This window comes from Phyllostomus discolor, chromosome 11, assembly GCF_004126475.2.
Source record: "Phyllostomus discolor isolate MPI-MPIP mPhyDis1 chromosome 11, mPhyDis1.pri.v3, whole genome shotgun sequence".
In the NCBI taxonomy this organism is placed as follows: Eukaryota; Metazoa; Chordata; class Mammalia; order Chiroptera; family Phyllostomidae; genus Phyllostomus; species Phyllostomus discolor.
The window spans coordinates 79,940,713-79,964,194 of record NC_040913.2 but is presented as its reverse complement, the minus strand read 5'-3'; the positions used below and the strand labels follow the sequence as shown (position 1 = coordinate 79,964,194).

At 50.4% G+C, this 23,482-nt stretch overlaps 1 protein-coding gene across 3 annotated transcripts in view; it reads right to left on the bottom strand.

Moving 5' to 3' along the window:
* The window catches only part of PRAG1 (PEAK1 related, kinase-activating pseudokinase 1), a 49,406-nt gene that overhangs the window by 22,374 nt on the left and 3,550 nt on the right, over nt 1-23,482 (bottom strand). Inside the window, exons 2-3 of one of the 3 annotated variants that reach the window (XM_036011666.1) lie at nt 22,021-22,509; nt 18,117-19,951 (exon numbers count right to left, since the gene is read on the bottom strand). In XM_036011666.1, coding sequence (XP_035867559.1) covers nt 18,117-19,951; nt 22,021-22,350 — 2,165 coding nt within the window. In that variant the 5' untranslated portion in view covers nt 22,351-22,509. Of the gene's footprint in view, nt 1-18,116; nt 19,988-22,020; nt 22,510-23,482 lie in introns of those variants that run through there. The other 2 variants (XM_028526887.2, XM_036011667.1) reach the window with 2 other exon arrangements.

Below are 23,482 nucleotides of genomic sequence, written 5' to 3'. Positions count from 1 at the left end.
GATTTCATTTCACACCTGTCAGAGCAGCCTGGTAATATCAGTATCAGATATTGCTAAGGATGGTGGGAAGTGGGACCCTCCTGGCCCTGTTGGAGGGAGTTGAGGGTGATGTGCACACACATATGCTCTGAACAAACAACACTGATGAATCTTGCAAAGCTGAATATGAGTGTTCCTATAATGAAGTCATTCACGTTTAGATATATATCTGTGAGCAATGATACTCAAATGACTAGAAGTAAATGAATGTCTAATTGAATTTAGTGAGTTGTGGCAGTTTCTTGACAAGCAGTTTATTAAATAGGACAGACCAGAAAACAAAAATATATAGTAAGGATTGACAAAATTTCATCTTATAAAACTTTTGGCCCTGGCTAGCGTAGCTCAGTGAATTGAGCGTGGGCTGTGAACCAAAGTGTCGCAGGTTTGATACCCAGTCAGGGCACATGCCTGGGTTGCAGACCATGATCCCCAGCAACTGCACATTGATGTTTCTCTCTCTCTCTCTTTCTCCCTCCCTTCCCTCTCTAAAAATAAATAAATAAAATCTTAAAAAAACTTTTGTTTCAAGAGTACGTGGGATGGATCACAATATTAATATATTTCTTTTGTGGGTCCGGGTTTAAATCAGGTTAAAAATCATTGCTCTGGAATAGGGGTCAATAAACTTTTCCTTGATTTCCAGACGGTAAATATCTCAGGCTCATGGGCCATATAATCTCAGTTGCAATGACTTGGCCCTGCTGCTGTGGCAGGAAAGCAGCCACAGGTAATGTGTAAATGACTGGGCATGTTTTCCAATAAAACTTGACTTATCAACACAGACGGCTGGCCTGTGGGTGGTACATGTAAATAAATTGCAAGTCATGTTCGTAATTTAACATTTTTTGGTAGCCAAGTTATAGGTGAAATTATTTGATTAGTATGTTTTATTGAACAAAATATATAACACTATCATTTCAACATAAAATGAACATAAAAATTATTAATAAGACATTTTATGTTCTTTTTTTGCACTCTAAGTCTTCAAAATCTGCTCTGTGATTTGTAGCACGTGGCAGTCTAGACTGGCCACATTTTACACTCGTGGCTGCTCCACTGCACAGGGCAGGTGGGAGACACTCACCACGGCCCAGGCTGCCAGGGCTCCTAACAGCAAAACTGGAATCACAGCTGTCCGCTGTCCACCGTCACGGAAGTGGACACACTGTGGTATGGTCTTATAATGGATTATATAGCACTCAAAAATAAATGCACTTGATTTTTATGTACCAATATGAAAATCATCCTTGAATATTACAAGTAGCTTTCAAAAGACTCAAGTACAGTATATAAGTGGTAGTAGTATATAAGTGGTAGTAAGTACATATATACCATTTATATACATTTTTAAAACAATGTTACATATTTTCTAAATATAACATATGTAATAAAGTAGAAATAATACTCATCAACTTCAAGGTGGCGATAACTCTGGGTAGCAATAGGAAATTAAAATGGAAATTAGATAAGGAGGGATCTTCCATTGTACTTGTTTTAGTTTAAAAATTTAAAAACATGGCAAAATGTCAATACTTGAAAAATCTTAGGGAGCTACAGGAACATCAGTTCAATCACGTATGAACTTTATCGATGTCTGAAATACTGGACACACGAAAATGATCATCTCCAGAAGGAAGGAAAATCACCAGGGCCTGCGTGGACCTGGGACCCCACGCTGTTCCCCTGTCGGCCGGCCGGCCTCTGAGGCACGGAGCTCGAGGGATGACCCAGTGGGATTTCCGTGAGGCCCCGCCGTGGGACAGGTGGGCTCGGGGTGGGGGGTAACTCCCCCATGGTACAGCCTCATGGACAGGAAAGTCATTTCTCAGACCTGACAACCCTTCAGAGACTCTGGGGGTTAATTCTCTGCATCTAGTCACTGGGAGGGAAAAGTCCCAATTTGGGGGACCCACCAAGTGAATGCAGACAGAATCAGAATATTCCTATGATTATATAATACATTCTCTGCAGGCTGTGTTTGTATGGGAGGAGTGGGGAGGGAACCATAATTTCATGTTGTCCTGGCTTCTGGGGACATTACTACTGTTTCTCTACTAGAAAATGCTCAAGCACATCCAGCCAGGTAACTGAAACCCCACAGGCATTGGAGTGCTCAGGTATAAATGGGGAGGGAGAGGGGTGACTCCCTTCCCTTAACAGCAAAATCTTGGGAGTGATGACTCTTCCGTGCGAGATGCAGCAGGAATCTCCCAGCCTGGGAACTGGTGTCATCTGCACCCTTAGAGAGTTGCCACTTTAATTAAAGGAGGAGCAGATGTAAAACGAAAGGGGACGCATGTCACCACAGTCATGACTGACCATCACGTTGTCTCTGTGTCTTCGGTCTGTGTGCGCAATAGCTCGCTTAAAAATCCCCAGAAAGGGCTGCACAGTCCAAAGGTGACCCCTCTGGGTCCTAATAGATTCTTCTGCCAGACCTAAGGCCCAAAGGTAACCCAAATACACGCAATAACAAGATCACACGTACTTTTCTAAGGGCACCTTTCCCTCCTTAATGGCAGTTCGCCTTACATAAAACTTGTGCAAGCCATCTATGAGAGGCAATCTGATGTCACATCACTGAAGGAAGTGGTTTCAATGGGCCCCAGCCACACGCTGGAGTCTTTCCTCTTTGGGGCGGTGAGAACACAGCCCCGCACAGATGTCTGCTCACGCACTGTGATAAGTGACTCGTTCTTGCTCAGACTTCCTTTCCTGCCCTGCCCCTCCCCCATGTTGATTAGCCACGGCCGCAGGAGAGCAAGGTGACATCCCCAGCCAGTGGCGCGGAGTCCTCCTCGGAGACTCCGGGCCCTGCAGCTGCCACCCGGTGTTTTCAGAACGGCTTTTCCCCCCATTGTCCTCGGAGAAAGGAGGCTTGCCGGAGTTCTCTCCATACCGCGCTGGTAGAAAGCTAGAAAAAATAATCCGGGCGGAAGACCCATCTGCCAGACTTCCTCATTGCTAGGAACAAGCCTCTTCTAAAAATACCCCTGAGCTTTCGGAGCCTCCGGAATTCTTACTGGACCCCGCCGGGCCCCAGAGCGTGGCAGGGACCGTGCGTCAGACCGCACCTGGCTGGCTGCTGGGAAACGCACCCAAGACCGCAGTTTCCAGGGGGACACCGGCAAGTTTTCGTTTTCAGGGCCCTCGCTTAGGTTTGGTCCACGGACACTCGGTTGAGCGCGTTTTGCCATAGGAAAACTCAGAGAACGCTGGCGTGCAGTTTTAGACCAGCCTTCTACACCCAGTACCCACTCCCGGCGCCGAGTCTTTGGATTGGTCAAGTTCACTGCTAAGTTCGGCCACGACTCCGAGAAGAACTCCAAGGTAGCTCTGACGGCACAAGCCGGTTAGACAATTCCATCTACAGTCTCACAGTTACCAAGGAGAAAACGGAATGGGTTCAGAAGCAGAGAGATCAACTCACACCTAAACCAGAGAAGGAGAACCTCTTACCATCCTACACTCCAGCCCGTGGTGCGGTGCTCATCAGCGGGGCCACCCAGAGCCCCGGGGCAGGCCGGGCCGCGACTGCAGGGTCCCGCAGGGCAGCCCAGAGGATGCGGGGCCGGCTTCAGAGGCGGCCGCGCTGCCTTGTCAGCCTGCTGTGAATCAGCAGCTCAGTTCCTCTCTGACTTTTCTACAAAATGCACTTCCTGCAACGGCACAGGAAAGCAGGGAGGCTCTGCCTGGGGACCCGCTGCCTTCAGCCTCCAATTGTCTCACTGGGCTCCATCGTTAGGAGCCATTCAGACACCCTCAGACATACTCTGAACTTCCCCCCGTTTATTCTCTGCGCTTCAGCCACATCCTGGGGTCAAAATCCTTACACGATTCAACCTGAAAGAGTGGGTTTCCTTGGCAAATTAGGGAACCCTGTTTTCAATTTAGGTCTATATTACCTGCAGTGTGTCCCCTATCCTGTCTACTCTGAATACCATTTCCAGGTTCTTCAACGAGTGAATATTGACTACCTACTGTGTGCTGAGCACCATGTTAAGGGTTGGGATACAGGAGGGGGGACAGCAGACGCCATCCCCTCTCATTTGTCAGGCTCCTGGAAACAAGTAGGCAGAGGGTTCCAGCCCCGTCTCCAGAAGAGATCTGCAGCGCTGGGGGTTGAACATCCTGACTCAAAGTCTTTCTAAAATGCTGTTCTCACGGTGCTGCCCGACTCAGAAGATCCCTCCCCAGAGCTCCTGCAAGGGTTCTTGACCTCGGCCACCACGCTGGGTCAACTCAGGGCCTCCGTGGTGACAAAAACACACCTTCCAAATTTCCTCTGACAATCTCGCTTTCAAATACCCCCTCCCTCCACTGTTGATACATCACATCACAACATGCGCCTAGATTTGTGGTTCGGGGGAGAAACTGATCACCATTTTGGTTAATATACCACTGACCTGCCTTGTGAAACCCTTCGCTCCAGCTGGGCTTGTCTCCCACTGCCCCTGACGCACCCCGTGCTCTCCTTTCCCCACTCGGACTCACAGGAAACAATTCTCTGCCCCCTTCACACCGTCGCCGTGCTCACGGCCAGCCTCAGTAGCACCTGCAAATCCCTCCCAAACCGCTTCAGTCTTCTGACTCGCCTGTCCCCGCCGGAACTCGCACCAAGCAGGGCTGGGCACCCATCCCTGGACACTGGGTTACAGTCCTGGTTAGATTATTCTAACTGTCTCATGGGAACTAGGCTTGGGACTACCCCCAAATCATGAACTGAGGGGCTGTGTCACAGTCAGGACGTCCTGGAACACAGAGTAATTATCAAATGTTCCTGCATTAAGTTTATCTCCCTCGGTTTCAACAACTCGGTGGCATCCGGGAGGACAAGTGTTTCCTTTAAGAAAAAATGGACACTGGCCCCGGAAAACTTGCAAAAGGCAGGAACAGCGAGCAAACAACCAACCACCCTCAAGAAAACTGGATTCAATAGCTGGATCCTTTTCGTTTCTACAAAACACACCAGTCCCAGCGGATCCTGAATTTGCATGGAGCTCGTAGTCTTTGCATTGTTGTTGCTGCTTCTGGGGACGTGAGATGAGAAAGGCAGAAAACTAAGCTGGAAAGGTTTTTACAGCTTTTATCTCTGGCATCCTTAGATGAAAATGCTGAGGGAGTTATTTAGCAAGTGCCTACGTGCCACCTGCAAGGACTACTGAGTCCAGGCTGCTCTGGGGGCTTGTTTCCCCCACCGACCTACCAGCCTGTACCGGGCAGGAAGGCAGTTTCATTGTTGGTCATATGACTTCACGGGGGCTGGCCTATTCATTTGCATTTTGCGGTTAATGCTCTAGTGACTGCGGGACTCTGCAAGCTGAAAAACCCTTTGGTTCACCCTGAAGAAGAACACACTTTGCATTCAGTGGAAAGCACTTAAAGATAGGACTAAAGTCATACTTACTTTTAAAGATAGAAACACACATTCACATTTAAAATTACTAGTGGGTTTTAGTCAAAGGTAAAAATGCTTAAATTGGTCAAGTGGAAACATGCAGGCATTTGCCGGCCTATATACAGATACACTCTGGCATTGCAAGATGCCAGTATTTTTAAGAGATGACCTTTCTGGTCTCAGAAATTCCAAGCGGCTCCAGTCTATGGCCCGAGTCTGCATGGGTATGTGCTTTCCTAAAGCAGCTTGGGGCCGCCTGGGGCAGGAGAGGGGACAGCACGTGTCTGGAGTGACCCAGCACGGTGAGGTTTCAGCTCGGGCTGCGGACAGGGACAGGCACTGCTGAAGAGCAGGGAAGAGCACAGGAAACCCCACAGCAGGCCCCTTACACTTTTATCTCTAATGCAACCGCTTAAGACTCTTGAGTCCCCAGCTCCGGCCCTGGAAACTCAAGGAGGAAGCTCTTACATCTGTTCACACTAGGGCAGATGGGAGGAGGAGATGAAAAGGAAGAGATGCATAACAAATGGAGGTTGAGATGGAGCAGCTGCAGTCACAGAGGGGCACCTCCCACCAGCTGCCCAGCCCGCAGGCTAGAGTGGTATGGAAGGACCCTCAGGAGCCTCGGGGAGGAACCACCACGCAAGCCCTGGAACAACGCAAGCCCTGGAACAACGTCCCAGATGGACTTGAGTCACCCAGCGGGCCCGTGGACATGGTGGGCAGGAGTGTGGATGCTGGGGCGTCGCTGCCTGGGGCTGGGTCCTGGCTCCACTGGTCCTGCGCCTCGCAGAAGGCTCTTAACCTCTCTCTGCTTCAGCCTCCCAGGAAAGCTGACAATGGGCATGACAGTAACACTTATCTCATGGGGCTGATAGGAAGGTTCATGGAGTTAATATTTGATGAGTGCTACAAATAGCACCCGGTACATAGAAAGTGTTGTTATATAGAAAAATGAATGTGATGGTTGGACGGACGGACAGATGGTCGGGCATGGAGAGAGGACGGGGGGAAGGAACAGAGACACAGAAAGGCAGAGACAGAGAGAGGACTTTGGCAGCCTCCGGCGAACACAGAATTCTCTTTGCCGCTGGGAGAGAGGCGGAAAACAGCAGGTGGGCTGGAGGTCCCCTTTCCCGATCCCTCTACTTTCATTATGTATTTAAGGAGACTCACAGAAGAATGTGACTTAATAGTCACAGGCATTATTCTAAAATAACTAGGAAGAGTTGCTTTGTCCATGAACTAGATCTCACTTTGAATTGACATATTCAAGAGCTCGATCATTTTTGGCGTAGCCCCAGGTTCAGCAGCTGACACACTCCATCATACAAAGATTTAGAAAGAGAATAACCTCTTTTATCATAGCAGCCTGCCTCCCCCTACAAAAACAGAACCTCCCCTGATTCCTTCCTCCTTCACACCTCTCCCCACCCTTTCCGCCAACACCCAGAGGATTCTTCTGATTGACTAAACCAAAGCACTAGCGAGTGGGTCTTCACCAGCTTGGGACCTGCTGCTGTTCTAGTCCTGACCTATTTCTTTGCGATCCGTCCACCAACACGGGCTGTGCCTGACCAAAATCTGTTTGTTTCTAGACTATTGGTTTTGGCAACCACGTTTTCAAAATTACCTCCCTCTCTCCTTCCCTTGATTCAGCAACTGCTTTCAGTCCCCTATGGTTGACCCAGATCTTGAGCCCAACTATTTGACTTAAGAAATATGTGTTTATGTATATTAGGTTTCCTTTCTACGCTCCTGGCTTGGGAGAATCCAGCTGCTTGCAACAGAGCTACGAGGATGACCTGCTTCTCACTCCCACTCGGGTCCAGCACGCTGCCCAGTAAGGGTGAGGTTCCCCTCCCACGCCCAGGTGTTCTTCAGCCCTCTCTTACCTGCCCCTCAACAGCTCCATCGCCCTCTCTTCAGCCTCGGCTGAAACCCCTGGACATTAGGTGAGGGCTCTCTGGTCACCCAAGTCCACCATGGGGCAGGGGTTCCCCACACCACCAATGCTTGGACACCAGCTGGGTGTCTTACCATTCGACTCAATTCTGACGTTATCTACGTGGAGAGAACGTTAGATCCCACAGGTTACGGGCTCAGTCCCACAAGACTCCCTTCCATCACAGATGCCAAACGGAAGTCCAGCTTGTCACCTGTGCTTCTGATTGGCTACAGGTGGGAGGTTCCAAGGGCTCCTCCTGGAGTTTGATTAATAATGTAAAACAACACTCAGAGATCAGAGGAAAAATTACTGAAAAGGATAAAACTCAGGAAGAGCCAGAAGGAAGAGATGTACAGGTCACGGGTGCAGAGCTCAGATGCCTTCTCCAAGTGTGCCGCTCCCCTCACTCTCCCCACACTGCCCTGTGCTCTCTGGCCTGGAAATTCTCCAAACCGTGTCCTTGTGTGTTTTCATGGAGGCTTCCTCACATAGGCCTGATCGATGAAATCATGGACCACTGGCAACTGATTCAACCTCTGGTCCGTCTACCATCCAGGAAGGCTGTGGGGTGGGCTGAAAGTTCCAGCCCTGTAATCGCAATGGTTGCCTTTCCTGGCAACCGGTTCCATTTTTAGGTGAGTTCCAAAAATTGCCTCATTCACATAATAAAAAACATCTTTATGGCTTTTAGGGAATTCCAAGGGTTTTAGGAGTTGCGTGGCAGAACCAGGGAGGAGGACCAAATATGATTTCTTATTATAAGTCACAATGCACACTGGGTAACTCCAAACATTTTCCATTCTCACTCTTGCACCAGGCAGTCCATCGTGTTTCTCTAGGAAAACGCACAGCCACGCAGCCTGGGGCCACAATTAGCTCATGCTTCCTGTCTTCAGGGAGTCCTGGGGGCTCCCTGGCAATCCTTGAACTTGACCTCCCATTTTCCAAAGCAGCGATTCCAAACATTCATCACCTTTCTTGGTATTCTCAATTCTTGCCTCTTTCAAGTAAATCCTCTCTCTATCCCTCCATGACTCACGGTCTCTCTTCACGTTTGTACTTACTATCAGTGCAGAGACGTGAGGTGACCACATGCCTTAATTAACTCCACACTTTCAAGTTAACCCGCATTATTTTAATTTTTCTCTTTGTCCCCATTTGGAAGACTCGACTTCCCTAATTTCCCACTTCCAGGCCCTCACAATGTATTTCCTTGGACACATGCGCTGGGATTTATGTTTAAAAAATATATGTAGTGTTACTTTGTGTTCTTTAGAGTTATATTAATTACATCATGTTCCAGATCTCGTTCTGTTTCTTCATCATTTCGCTTGGTACCAGTTTAAGGCCCATCACGTTTCTGCATATCCATGTAGTCCATGAGGCTGCTACTAAATATTTCACTTTATACTCACTGCCTTTTACCTGTCTGTTTCCCTGGAGATGCAGGCCTGGGTCTGCCCCAGTTACCTGCTATAAACAGCCTTGGAATAATCTTCCTTGCATATGCCCTCGTGTTGACCTGTGTGTGCATCTCTCTGAGGCATACACCCCAGAATAAAGCTGCCGGTCATAATGTAGTCTTGTTCTTAATTACTGAGTAATTCACATTAGCTCTACCTACACTGAGTCCTTAGTGCTTAGTGGCTAAATGACTGTCAGGAACAAGAAAGCCTCAGACTCTGAGCTGTAAGAAGAATGGATTTCATTGCCTTTCTCTGCTTTGACAGGAAACATGGACAAGCACGGAGAGACGGGTAAGAGGCAGGACCCAGGGACTGGATGTGGGAGTCACCACACCGACAGTGCCCCTGTCTCCAGGTGCGGGAGAGGACATGAATACAGAGGAGGCATTCGGAGAGGTTCGGAGGGAGGGCACCAAGTACACGTAATAGATCAGGAACATTTCTGTCCTGCTTTCGTCTAGTTCTCCTAGGGAGACCTTCTGTGTCCCCAGGTTGGACATTTCCACAAGAATGATGGCCTAACTTGTTATCTGTTGAGAAGACTTTTAAAAATTATGTGTACTAGGTATCATGAAAGCAATCATTTTGTTTTTCTCACATGTAAATGTATAATATTTCATTTCTATTTTCAAACTATTCCTCCAAAAGATTCTGACATACCTCCTGCACCTACCTCCTCACCCCCCAATCTGGGGCATAGAAAGTCAGTGTTACAAGCCGAAGAGGGTGAGGCTTAGGGAACATACATTATTTAACAAGATTTAAGGACTGAAAAAGTAAAGGTAAGGTCCATAAAGAGAAGTAAGTCTTTAAATAATGGAAAATAGATTTAACGGTAACTGTTATTTACTAAAATGCTGAATTCCAAAAATTCGTGGACTAGTCATAATTGCTCATTAAAATTCACAAAATATTCAATAAGTACTCAGTAAGCAGAAATCAACCGTTTTGGCGTTACAGTCTGAACTGTGAAGCTGTAATCAGAGACGATGTCCACCCTTTGCTGAGGGCCCCCAGGCTGGACAGACCACAGGGCCCCTCCCAGGTACGGAACTGTCAGATTCGTAGAGGGAGCAACGATCGACCAGCAATGAGTTTGCATTACAGGTGGTCAATTTTAGATTCTAAAGTTGGGCTGGCAAACAGTCAGCACCCACATCTGCTGCCCTCTCCCACAACTTGAAGACTGCTGACTGGTTGCAGCCAGCCATCCTGCAGGCTGGGCCCCGGCCTCCCCATCTCCCATGTAGACCTCCAGACTGCCGCCCCAAGGGAGCAGAACTGGTGTGGAGGATGCAACCTCATAGCCCTCGTGGTTCAAGAAGAGGCAGTCTCAAAATCTTCCTTCTTATCTGCAAATACTCATAAGACTTATTTCAGGGGCAAGCTACGACCCTACGACCTATTTTAAAATTCCCAAACCCTTTCTTCCTGGTCTTCCCAGTCATGTGACTTATTAACATGTCAATTCATCTCAACCGTTCTTGTATTCATCCAATGGAGGGGTGTTTTTGTTCATTTGACCTCCTTGTAGGGAGCTTCTGCAGGGCTTTCTACAGCCCAGCACCACACAGCGCTCCCACCACCAATCGTCTGCCTGGGTTTCAGACTTCAGCTTTCATAGCGCGTGCAGTAGCGGGTAGGAAAAGGCTAAGACACGAGCTACCAGTGAAGCCAGGGGCTGTCACTTGAACAGCCGTTTACGCGAGTCGGACTGTTTGAGAGGCGCAGGGAGTAAGCTGTCCGGGCGTTAGACAGAAGCCAACTGAAGTAGGGAATGCCACAGGGTTGTATGGGAACAGCGTGTGCACCCTTACGCCCAGCATTTTTAGGGATCTGCCCTAAAGTCGAAAGAGAAATAATGAGCAATTTCGGCCCAGAGGACGAAGACTCTGATCTCAAACTCTGAAAATCGCCAGCTGCAGGAAGGGCTGCAGATGACTCTTTGGAGCCGGTCCACCAACCCTGATAGAAGGAAACGCGAACCCTCCCAGGCGCACGCCGACGGTCCTAGCACAGCAGCAGGTTGTCTGCCACACCAACCGAGCCGATTCCTCACCAGTTGTCGAGTTCCACACACCAGATGGCGGCTGACCATTCCAGAAACAAAGTCCCTCCGATCACTTGAGGACAAACGGGGCTCGATCATATGGCTCAGGTGTGTTTTCCAGCCTGCCTCAGAAAACACGGAAAATCTATTTTCACAGAAGCAAAACCACACCCTAGAATTCCTTGCCACTCATTGGTGGGGCGGGGAGGGGTGGGGGGGTGTGGTGGCAGCGGGCGGTGAAAGTCCTTAGGTGATTACTACCTGAAAGGAGCATTCTGGGGCAAGAAAGGGCAGGCTCCACACACCTGCTCAGCTTTAAAAAAAGGGAGAGCCAAGGAAGAGAGACGAGTAGCAAAAGTGAAATGCGCAAACGCTGGGGACTAAATCCACGACAGGATGTGTTGTGCCCACATGGCGTTCGCCCACCTTGAAGCACTGATGAACATTAACCTCAGCCTCTTTAACTGAAGGTGACAATGTTCTACTGAGCAAGTCTAGCAAGAGAATTATAATGGAGTGTCCAGTGAAAAATGGGTGGTTCACACTGAGCTCTTTTTTCTAATTCAATAATCCTTCGGTGAATACCTACCATATCCCACGCACTGTGCTAAGGCAGTCTATAGGAAACTTAAAAAAAAAAAGAAAAATGAAACACAGTCCCTGTGTAGGACACCAAGGAGTTTACAAATGGATGCAAAAATGGTGCCAACTTGATACGATGCAAGACAGGCTGTGTCAACTGCCCAAACGGAGGCGTGAACAGAGCGCTGGGCATGAATCACAAGACCTGGTTTCAGAAAGAAACTTCGATACAAGTATTTAAAGCTACTGTTCCTACCTTCAACATTTCAAAGCATTAGAGTTAGGTGCTTTTGGAGAAATAAACAGGATTATTCTCCATCTACAACTATTTAACAAGTACTTTTTTAGCATCTATTTTGTGCCAGGCACCCAACAAGAGATTATGAAATTATTACAGATGGCTAAGCATGCTCTTTACCAAGCACCTGACATAATTTTCTTTAATAAATGGTTATCTATATGACTGCATGAAGCATGATCTTGATCTTGCATCAGGTCAAAAGGCAGGACTACTCCTGGGCACCAAGCTGAGCTTACCGTTGCATGACTGAATGCAGTTGCTATGATAACCAGTCTCTTCACAGGGAATCAAAGCAAGGGCGAGCCTTTGGTGGTCATACCACACATCTGCTGAGCTAATTATATCAACCCAACCCTCAGGGGCCTTAAGGGAAGCCACTGGCTTTTTTAGCACCTTGCACAAAAGTGTAACAGAATGTGCAAGAGTAGTAGATATTGATGAATTAAAGAATCTCTAATCCCTAGCTTTAGCCATGGACAATGTGCTTAAAAATGGAAAGAATGTCATAAATATTTTATGTATACTACTATTCAACCCAGTGATTTTTTTTAAATTAGAGAATAGAAAGATAGGAATCAATTTTAATCCTCGGTGCTAGGGCATCATTAGATGCCCAGGCTTTTCAGGCTCTCTCCACAAGCTCAAGGGGAGAGGCCAAATAGTAATTGGCCCCTGGCTTGGAACAGAACATAAACTTGCATTGTTGATACACGTGCTTTGTTCCGTTTGCCAGACTCCGTGTGTGGGGCTGCGGGGGAGGACTCTCTCCCTGACGTGTGCCCAGTGCTCCTTCTCTCCGGGGCCGATGCATTTCGGTGTTGTCGAAAAGGCAAAACCCAGTCAGAGATGGTTCTCTAAGTACGTACACTGCTTTCTAACACAAAGTGCGCTTTTCAGAAAGCCACACAGAAAATCCCAGTATGCATCAAAGGCGACGGGATTTCCTTGTACACTGCTGCCATCGCCCCCACCCCGCCCACCCCATAATCCACTGCAGCAGCAAGGGCCACCGGAGCAGCGTCAGGAGCTTTAGCTGCAGTGGATATGGGGGCTGGAGGCCGATGCCCATCTCACTCCCTCTGCTCCCATCCCCCAGAGCTCACGCTGAGGGGCCCCGTTACGGAGACAGCACCCCAGGAAGTCGGTCCGATTGCCCAGGTCAGGGCAGCGGCCACACCCCTGGACAGAAAAGAGCCGCATCTGTGACACGGTCACCACCTGTTGCTGAGAAGTAGCGTGGGAGGGAGGGAGGGAACTGAAGAGTGACCGAAAGCCCGGGGACAGCTCTGCTCCCCAGAGGGAGTCCCTGCAGAGGAACATTATAGCTAAGTGGCGGGTGAAAATGACCACTAGCACGAGTGACCACTGCAAAACGAAGTCACCCCTCACTTTCTCGGTGAACCTTTCCTTCCTCCCGATCAGTCTCACGGGGGCCGAAGACTGTGGAAACTAAAACAGTTTGGAAACTGTTTTATCATATCCCAGTTTCTAAACTGTTTTAGTTTCTGTCTGTGTGAGATATTGTCCTCCATAAACTGACAGTATCTCCCACTAAAACAGCTGTGGGCTTGTCTCACTTCTCATTCACCTGTCCTCCTCTGACTCCACCTCTGAGTTCGGGCCCACCTTCCTACTTCGGGTTTCTCTGTGAGATGTTTGTCTCTGTGAGATGTTTGTCTGCGCTAATCAGAGGCTTCTCCCACAACGAACCTGTCACTCAAAAGCCACAAGCCATTTAAAAACAGGTTTGCATCTGGGAAGAAATAAGAGGCAGAAATGAAGTTGATTCTTTTGCATTTTAATTACTTCCCCAGGCACTTCTGCTCTCATTGACCTGCCCTAGGTCTTGACCCTGACATTAAGACTAAGAGGTCCTCACTTCTCTCCTGCAGGGTCTGGTTTCCTAAACAGCAGTCCTGGTCACTTCTCGCCTCCCGATGCTGCCCTAAATTGGAGCAGGGGTGACCCAGAGACTCGGCGGGATCTGCCCGTCTAACGAGATATGGGCTCGTGTCTGCAGCAGGTTGCCTTGGCAGCAGCAGGTAAGGAAGGACCCAGACTCTGCCTCACCTGGCCGGCAGGGGGAGGAGGGCTGGGCACGCACTCCAACACCGCTAAAGCCAAAGCGCCGTCAGCCCACCCAATAAGCCTTGAGAAACCTCGTCCCACATGGCATTCCAGCAAGAGGTTCCTCGGGAACCCTAATGGGAGTTTACAAAGGACGATATCTCACACAGACAGATAAGCGACCGCCAAACATTCAAAACAAGACCACAGGAAAGCCAAGTCATTCTCAACAGTCCTTTTTTTTTTCCTTCCAAGTCAGAGTCTGTTTTGTAAAACAGGACCCCAGGCAAACTAAAAATCCTCCTCTGTTCTTATTCGTAACAGACCTAGAGAGCAGCGCATCTCTGTCAGGGCAGGTAGGCGACACTGTGCTGCCCCAGTCAGCCCTTCTCCAGAGCTCTGAGCCAACACAGCACTCAGCACGAGGCCTCTCCTCTCCGTGCACACAGCGGAGGCCGAGCCCGAGAAATGGAGCCCATCTAACAGACGGCCCGAGTGAGGACATTAAATCAGCCTTCTGGTTGCTCAAAGACCTTCCGACATTTTTCTGTCTTGGCAAATTTTCACGAGTAATCTAAACATACTTGTTAAGGACAAGAACATTAAATACATGTAAGTAAGGACAAAAAGCTTTTAGGTGAACTTTTGAAATAGTTACTCCAAATCTTTTCGGTAACTGGAAACTTCAGTGTTGCTAGGATAAAAGCTGAATGATGAAAATTTATTAAATATCTAAGTCATTTCGAATTCAAATAAAATACTAAAACTAATTACTGAACATTGGGTCCCCCCACACACACACTTTTGGCTTCCTTTTATACAAGAACTAAAGATATTTGGGTCTATTAGTAAACATATCTGATGCCATACTGAGACATTTTGTGAGCAAGTCCATTTCTAGAAATCACAGAAAGTGTCTGTAGGTCTACCCATCCACAGAATGCTGATGTAAGAGAAAGTTCACAATCGTTTACTCCTTAGTTTTCACTAGAAATGAAAGGCTGTTAAGGGGTGAGACCCCTGACCCCTTGTATGTCACTAAAGCTACTCGGAAACAACTCCGTACACAAGGGAAGCCGGCTGTGTGTTTGGCAAACCTAGTCTTCTTGACACTCAGCGGACTCAGTTCTTCTCAGAACTGTGTAACCTGCCATATGCTCCCGTGAAACCTTCAATTGTGACTACGGTGGAATGGGTCACCAAGTATTGTTTCACAGTAAACTATGATCCTACCTGACCAAATGTAAAACCTTTTGCTGTTTTTAACCAACGCCCCAAAATCAAACTCCAAGTGAAGTCTTTTTGATCTTGAACTCACTTGGGGTTTTCTGGACAACTCCTAGACCATTTAAAAAATATTTTTCTCTCACCTCCTAAAAGGGAGATGTTCAAATATTCAGGCACACCCGATATGTTAAAACACATGGGCAGTATCGTCGAATGAGAATACTAAGCTTAATGTTGTATTAGTGTAAGTGCCCGTGGAAAGTGTTCCAGGAATTGTATGAAATCCTAAAGTAGCATGTTCTGGTATAATGTTATAAAATGTTGCGTGTTTCAGGAATGACCACGTTTCCTGGTCAATTCCACTATAATAAACTCTCATCAGATCTTTAACGATGGACATTTTTGAGATAGTTGTCACTCACAGTCACTGTTTTACTCTGATGGTTTCCCGACGTGTTCCCGAAACGGGCTTCACCTTCTAGGAGAGTCAGGGAGGGGACTTTTGACAGGTGCAGGTTTCAGGGACTTTGAGATCATGGAGGAGAGCTGGGTGGAAATTTCCAGAACACATTTAAAAAAAAAACAGATTCAAAAAGAGTACTTAATTACCTGGGACTGAATGAACTGAGGAGGAAGGCTATAATTTTTAATCCAAATGCTGGACTGAAAAGGAGAAGTAGCTGACATTGATGTAGACAGCTTGTGCCCGAGGGGCCAGACCCAGACCTCCTCCTTTACCTTGACTCTGGCATCGGCCGAAGGAAAAGGTAATGCCGTCACCTGTGTCTCCCAGACTATTGCTAAGGTGGGTAGCCTCTGGAATTTAGGAAAACATCTATTTCAGGCCAGGAGGAAACCCAGCCAACGCCTGGCTTGAATGGGCAAATGCCACAATTCCTGAGAATGAATTCATCAGCAACGCCATCTGAGTGGAAGTGGTTTGTGCCTGACAGGATTGACCCTAAAAAAATTATGAGCCTAAAGCTGCAACCACAGAGATTCAGCAAAAAACAACAAAGGGATCAATGAAAAGTTTCAAGAACCACTAACTGTGGAGCAGTGGTGCTGGTACCTGACATTGGGTCACATCTCTCGGATTGTCAAAAAGAAACAATGGGTCCCAAATGCAGTCACTTTTGCCAAGTCCCACCAAGACTCAATACCTAATCTAACTGTAATTTTAGCCTCTCCCAAGAATAGAATTTCAGACCAATCCGTCTAGAATTTCTTGTCAACCCCAGTGAGGAAATATGCCTCATAGGACCCCTTGCTTCCCCCAAGGGAAGGTGACCTTTCCTGAAATAATGCTCTTTTTTAACTTCCTGGTCTCACTCTGCTTCTGCCTATAAAAATCTTTCATTTTACACAGCTCCTTGGAGCACCTTTGCATTTACTAGATAAGATGCTGCCTGATTCATGATTTGCTTGATAAAGTCAATGAGACCTTTCACTTTACTTGGTTGAATTTTCGTTCTTTAACACCTTGCTGTGGTGACTGGGGTTTCTTCAAGCCCTACTGTACTTAAACAAGAACATTTTAGCTCCTTCTCCAAAGCTCAGGTGGTATGTCCGGGATTGGGCCAGGCTCATTCCCAGAGGGGGCGAGTGTCCCTGCTGTGGCCGGTAACTCTCTGCCTACGTAACTAACCTCTGCCATTGGGTCCCGTGAGCCTTCAATAAATGGTGTTACTATCGTTATTGTCACCCTGTTTTAGAGGAGAGTCATTTGGAGGCTCAGTCATGGCGAGTGGCTTGTTCCAGATCACCCAGCCTGTAGGTGAGAAAGATGCAATACGAATTCGACTGCTAATGCTAAGACCTGTGCTCAGCTACCCAGGCCTGAGGCAGACAGTACCAAGCCCGAGTTTTACTCTCATGCCCTGCTCACTGCCGCTGCCTGCTGATGTGCCCTCTACGGTTTAGGAGCATGGACTCCAGGAGCCAATTGCCAGGTACGGCTGTGCAACCTGGGCGGGTTGTTTTAGCTCCATCTCTGTTTCGTCATCTGTAAACTGGGGGTGGTCAGTCCTACCTCCGAGGGCTGTTTCTGAGGACCAAAAGGATGAATACATCTAACTCCCAGCCCACGGTAAGTGCCATATATATGGGAGCTCCTCGTCACTGCTGATCCCCGCATTCATTTAGGGAGTTGAAACCGTAACCAACGAGAGCCAGCGATCCACTGGAAATGACGTGACTAGAGAAAGTCTGCACAGAAAGACGATCTGCTTTTGGGGGGTTTGTTTTCTTTTAAAAAAACAGCAGGTTTCTCCTTTTCTGACAGGAATCAGTTTTGCTTTCATAGAGGGAAATTTTTCCTCCAGTTTAAATTCCATGAACCGCTGGGTACCTTATAAAAGGCGTTTCTTTTTCTTGGGCCTGAGAAAGGTTCTGTGAACTGGGAGGAGACAGCAGTGAAGCAGGGGAGAAAGCTGTGAGTTTCAGTGTGCTAAAATGGAACTGCATCTTTTTTTCTCTAAAAACCCACATCTGAGGGTTACTAACCAGGTGCAGAGCCTCCCCCGATTCTGCTTTCGGCCCTGAGGCCTCCTGGCCGTGGCAGCCGCAGTTCCTGCACAGCGCACACTTGGCCTTGGCCCTGCCCCTTGGCCTCCCCAAATCCTGAAGCACAGCCTCCTTCTTTCACGTGTTTCAAAGTAAATGGAGAATTTCAGAGTTTCCTTGAAACAGCCTACAGAAGGTATTTCAGAGAGACAGGGAGAAAAAGAGCACCAGAGTATGAAGTTATGGGCACTGGGAAAGAGAGACAGCTTGGCAGGGCTTCTTGGAAAAATTCATTCCAAAGAGCCAATCCCAAGCAGGGCACTTGCTTGTAGCTCTGTTTCCAGGACACAAAAAAAGAGCAACTGCTCTCAGAAGTTTACCTAAAGGCAGGAGGGCTGGGCAGACACCGGTCCCGAGGGCAGGGCCCGGGGCCCAGGCTGCAGGCCTTTGGTGTAGGCAGGGAACTTTCCCGCAGGAGACCTGTGTCCTGCCAGGCGAGCCCCGAGTCACACACAGACACTCGTACTCACCTTGACTTTGGAGGTGGCGGAGGAGGTGAGAAGGCCTCCACCCCATTTCTGTCCTTGGGGAACTCAAAGGCGAAAGAGGCCGATTTGCTCATCCCAGTCCCAGCTTTGTCCTTCTGCCCAGAGGAGCTGTCTGGGGGGCACAGGCGGTGCCAGGTGGAGGAGTTTGAGGGGTCCGTGGTGCCAGTCTCCGTCTCTCTCCCCCAGCTTTGACTCATCAAGTCTTGCTCCACCTCCTCCTCTTCCTCGATTCGGCACTGACGGGTCCAGGCCCCGGTCTGGTACCGGGGCCGCCTCTGGTCCAAGGCCGAGGAGGTGCTGGTGGCTGGTGGGGGACACCTGACAGGGTCCCGGCTGGCCACACCGTTGGCCCGGCAGGAAGAAGCAGAGTCAGCGGGACACCTGGATGAGGGCTGAGGCCCAGTGCCACCGCCCGAACTCCCCTCGCTGAGGTCTCCCAGTGGCGAAGCTGACGGCGACACGGGGGACCCTCCGGGGCTACTCCTGGACAGCTTGGGGGGAATGGCAGGCCTCCCCTGGGAGCTGTTCTCACTCGAGTCCAGGCGGCGGCCCTCCCTGGGGCTCCTCCCCTGCCCCGCTGAAGTCTCCTCGTCACCTGCCTCAGAGTCCCGGCTCGCAGGCTGGCGCGGCCACTGCACCCCCACCGCGGAGTCGGGGCTGCTCAGGTAGATTGTCCGGTGGTCCTCTTTCGGGTGGGCCGCCATGACTGTGATGGTGGCCGCCACCTGCGGGGCCATATCCAAGCCTTCCCTGTCCCGGCCCCAGCCAGATGCGGTTTTCTGAGCCCAGGTGTTAGCCGTCCGTACATGGCCGTGGCCGGGGGCCGCTGCTGCCGGTGGTGCCTTGGCCTGTGGCCTGGAAGGCGCTGGAACCGCCTTCTTCCTCTTGGTGCTCTCAGCATAGATGGGCTCAGGCTGCACAGCCTCCCTGGGGTGGGCTGGAGGCTGAGGCTCCCCGTTTAGCCCAAAGCACCTGCTGGAGGGCACCACGTGGCAGCCAGCGTCCTGCTGCTTCCCCTGCACAGGTTCCTTCATGAGAGAGCAGTAATCGTTCTCAAGAGGCGGAGGGAAGGGGCTGCTGGTGCCGCTGCTGGCACTCCCGCAGGAGAGGCCATCGCAGGAACTGGCCGCCTCCGAGGGAGGGGACAGCTGCTTGGGACCTAGACGGGCTGGGTTCTCTGCGGGGCCCTGGCTACAGCACTCCCTCGGGGGGCTCAAAACCCGCTTCATGTCCTCAGCTGGCCCCACACAGGTGCCCTGCTCCCAGCATGTGGGGGAGCAATCCCTGCCGCCAGATCTGCACGGGGGTCCCTCAGCCTGTGAGCTGTCCTGGGCTGCAGGGACCAGGGAGCAGCAGTCCAGGATGGAGCAATATTCTCCCCCTTCGCTGTCCCCAGAGGGGGAGCACCTCTGGTCGCTGTCGTCCTCCGAGGGCAGGGACTCCCGCAGGGGCTGTGGTGAGGGCAGGAGCCCAGGGCCCTTGTGACAGCCAGATGTCATCCCGCCAAAGGCAGCCTGTTTCTGGTGGAAGCTCTCCTGAGTGGAAGTCAGCTCTTGGTAAGGAAACGTGGGCTTTTCCTCTCGCCCAGCCTTCTCTTCGGGGAAGCTCAGCGGGTGGAAGGGGGTGTTCCGCTCCCCCAGGGGCTCCGGGCTGTGCAGGCCGACCGTGGCATACGTAGGCGGGCCTCGAGAGTGGCCATCTGCCGGGGCCGAGGGCCCGGGGGGCTTCTGAATGCCGAGGAAGCTGCCCAGGTAAACCATCGACTTGTCTTCCTGCTTTGGGAAGGCCAGCTTGCTGGAGGGCCGTCTCCAGAGGACCTACACAGCCCCAGGGTGAAAAGACTTATATTAGACCTTATCAGAGAAAAAAAAGGAGAGAGAAAAAGCGAGAAGGAAGTGCTGTGACTCTGCAAACCGTCTTCCGGGCCGCAGCGCACCAGCGGGGCGGCAGCTCACCCCCGGACCTCCCCACAGCCCTCTGGCCGCTGCCCTCCCAGTCCCCGAGGACCCTGTGGTCGGCCCAGACCCAGCACTGCCCCGCCCACCTGGGCCCGTCCTTCTTTTGGCCGAGTCTGCAAAGGAGGGGGAAAATCACTCTAGAAAAGAGTATTTTGCCTTCTCTCTCAAAACTGCTACATGAGATAAGTTCTCCTACGGGCTTTGAATATCGATTTTGGGGTTTTGTTTAATTTTTGTTTTGTGTTTGTTAGTCTTTTGATAACTGTGTCGTGACACATTCCTGAAGAAAGTGGTCATGAGGCTTTCGAAAACACCTTGGGTGAGCGGTGGGGGCGCGGGCAGGAGGCTGAGGGCTGGTTTCGGAGCTGGCCTGTGCCAAGAGCTGCTCTTTCTCCCAGGGGCAGGCAGTACCCCCGCCTGGGCCTACGTCAGTGGCTGGAGTAGCTTAGCTACGAGACAGAGAGGTGAACTGGTCACTCTCCTCCCTGAAGTCACTGTCCCCTCCGGCTCCCCTTCTAAGGCTCCCCTGACACCAGTTCCAGCAGCAGCCTGAGTCGGCCCCGCATCTGGCTCCTCTCCAAGATGACTCTGAACAGACAGAGTCCTGGCTCGGGTCTGTGAAGGTCGACCCCGTGAGAGGATGGAACCTGCGTGCCCAGACTGCAGCGGCCCTGAGGGGAAACGGAGCTTGGTGCAACCACAAGAGATGCCTCTCTGCAGTGACGGCTCCCCGACCTAACGCTGACCTCTGATTTCACACACCCTCGCCCACCCTTCCTGAGTCACTCACCGTGATGGTCCGGGGAAACTAGAACAGGGGAAGAGGTCACCGAGGTTGCCAGCAGTTCTTAGAATGTGTTTTAGGTCCCCAGTTGCAGAACCAGGGACCTGGCCTGCAATCTGGGCATGTGCCCTGACCAGTCCATTGGCTGGTGTGGCTCATTGGACTGAGTGCTGGCCTGTGAACCGAGAGGTCACTGGTTCCATTCCTGGTCAGGGCACATGCCCAGGTTGCAGGCCAGGTCCTCGGTTGGGGCATGTGAGAGGCAACCCATTGATGACGTTTCTCTCGCACGTCAATGTTTTTCTCCCTCTCTTTCTCCCTTCCTTTCCCTCTCTCTAAAAACTAAATAAATCTCTAAAATAATTTTTTTTAAAAAAAGAACATGTCCTGGAGGTCCAACTCTGCAAGCACATCTGGAGGCGGCAGGCTCTCCGTGCCCTCTAAATAACATGCCTTGGCAAGCGTTCCATGTGGGATGAGCTGACTGGCCTACTCTCCAGGGACGCCGCTGTTCTCAGTGATCCCACGTCAAAGCCAGTGAGATCCGAGCTTCGTAACGGAGAGCACGAACACTAGCCGGGAGTGGGATATGATTAAGGAATGACTGTTAATAGTTTTAAGTGTTATAATGGTATCGTGGTTACACTTTTTAAAAGGCTTTATTTTTTTTAAACACATACCAAAAGGATGCGATGACTGGCTGTCCTTTAAAGTTATGGGAAAGGGAGGGCGGGGCACCGGTAGGGACAAAACAAGACTGGTCATGAGGAGGTGGTTGTTGACACCGGATAAATCACGGTGGGTGCGTGGAATTTGCCATGCCGTGTTGCTACTTGTGCACACACTTAAAATTATTGACTAAAAAGATCGCAAGAAGCCTCATGTTGTGTGCCCTGATAATTATCCGAATGAACAGTGAATACAGGCTCCAGATGAACTTCAAGGGAGGGAATTCATGGTCCTTAGTGTACAGGAGCAGACCGGCAAGGGGGCGGCTGTCAGGAAGGAGCAGTCTCCGGGCTCGCTGATGGGCAGCCGTCCTATGGGAGTCTTGCTCTGACAGCCCTTCCTGTCTGCCAGCCCGTCACCAAGTTCGGCAATGGGACAGGCCCCGGTAACATCACCACGGGTTAGTCAGGCTCACCTGCGGGACGTCTCCATTCATGTTCGCCTCTGTCCACACATCAGAGGCATCAGAGCTCAGCATGGTGGGCTTCACGGCGATGGTGGGCTTGGAGTAGGGCGAGCTGTTCACACCTTCATCTTCCAGGCGGCAGTCGTCAGGCCTGGGGGGCAGGCGGGGAGGTGGGGGCAGGCTACCGGCTCTGGGCTGGGGGTGGCCGGGCGTCAGCTGGTGGTCGCTCCGTAGGCAGAAGCAGTTCTTACAGGACCCAGGCTTCCAGATATGCTCCACAAAGTCACTGCACGCGGACATTTTCGGGCTCTGGGGGTTCAGTCGGATGGTCTGGTGCATCTTGGGATGCGCTGGTTCATCCTGCACCCGGCTGTCTGGCGTGGTCTTGTGGGGGGCAGATGTGGGTCACAGAGCAGCTTCCTGGAAAGGAAGAACACCGGCCTGATCAGAGATCTCCCTGCCAGAGGACAAGGGCATCGCTGCTTAGGGTCTGATCATCTGGGGAGAGGAGTGGGAGGGAGGAGGAAAGCAGGCGAAGAAAGCTAAAGACTAGTATTCCATTTACGCCCAGGCCCTCGCCCATTCCTCATAAGGCTCTTAGTCACTCTCTCGTGGCGTGGCCTTATCGGAAGCTGAAAAACTAAACACAGCTCTATTACATGAATAGAGAGCATAAAAGACATTTCAGTCCCTGAAAATAAACCCCAAGTACCTGGAGGTGCAGGGGCAGTTGCATGAGAAGAAATCACACAGACAAGAAGCCTGTTATCTCATCCGCGCATTTCCCGCCACTAGGGGTCCAGAGCCTGGGACTGCCCCAGAGAAACCAGAACTAAGAAGTAGTACAGTGGGTACAAACAGGGGCTTCTGGAGGATAAGCCATGATTTTTAACGGGGAACTATGTGAGTGGGGGGGGCAAGTCGAGGCCCTAGAAGCAGGGCTGTGATCCATACGTGGGACCAGGCAGAGATGGAGGGGGTGAGAGAGGGGAGAGGTGTGGTGCCCGCCTGCCCCCACGGGGGACTCTTGTCAGAAGGTCTGGCATCCTGGAAATTTTCCTCCTTCCCCTGCTTCCTGTACATCATTCAACCGGGCGCTCGGTGAGCTCAGCAAAGGCTGCAGCTGCAGGCCAAGGGGAAGACAGACAGAAATGCATCCGCACCACAGTGCTGTGGTCTAGGAGTGGCAGGACGGGACACAGGAGAGCGGGAGGAGGATCGCACAGTCATTTCCCCAATAACCCTGCAGGTAAGGCAGTCAGCTGGCCAAAAGGCAGCTGACTCTGAGAGTAAAACCGAAAGCAGAGAGTGCGCGTCACAGCACTTCGTAAATTCCCCATCCAGGAGGAGCTCAAAGGGTTGCAGGTATTAATCAATCACCTGAATAACACCCTGTCAGGCCGATGTATCCCTTTTATATGGATGGGAAAACGATGGCAGCCACACAAACGAAGACCTGTCCATAGACACG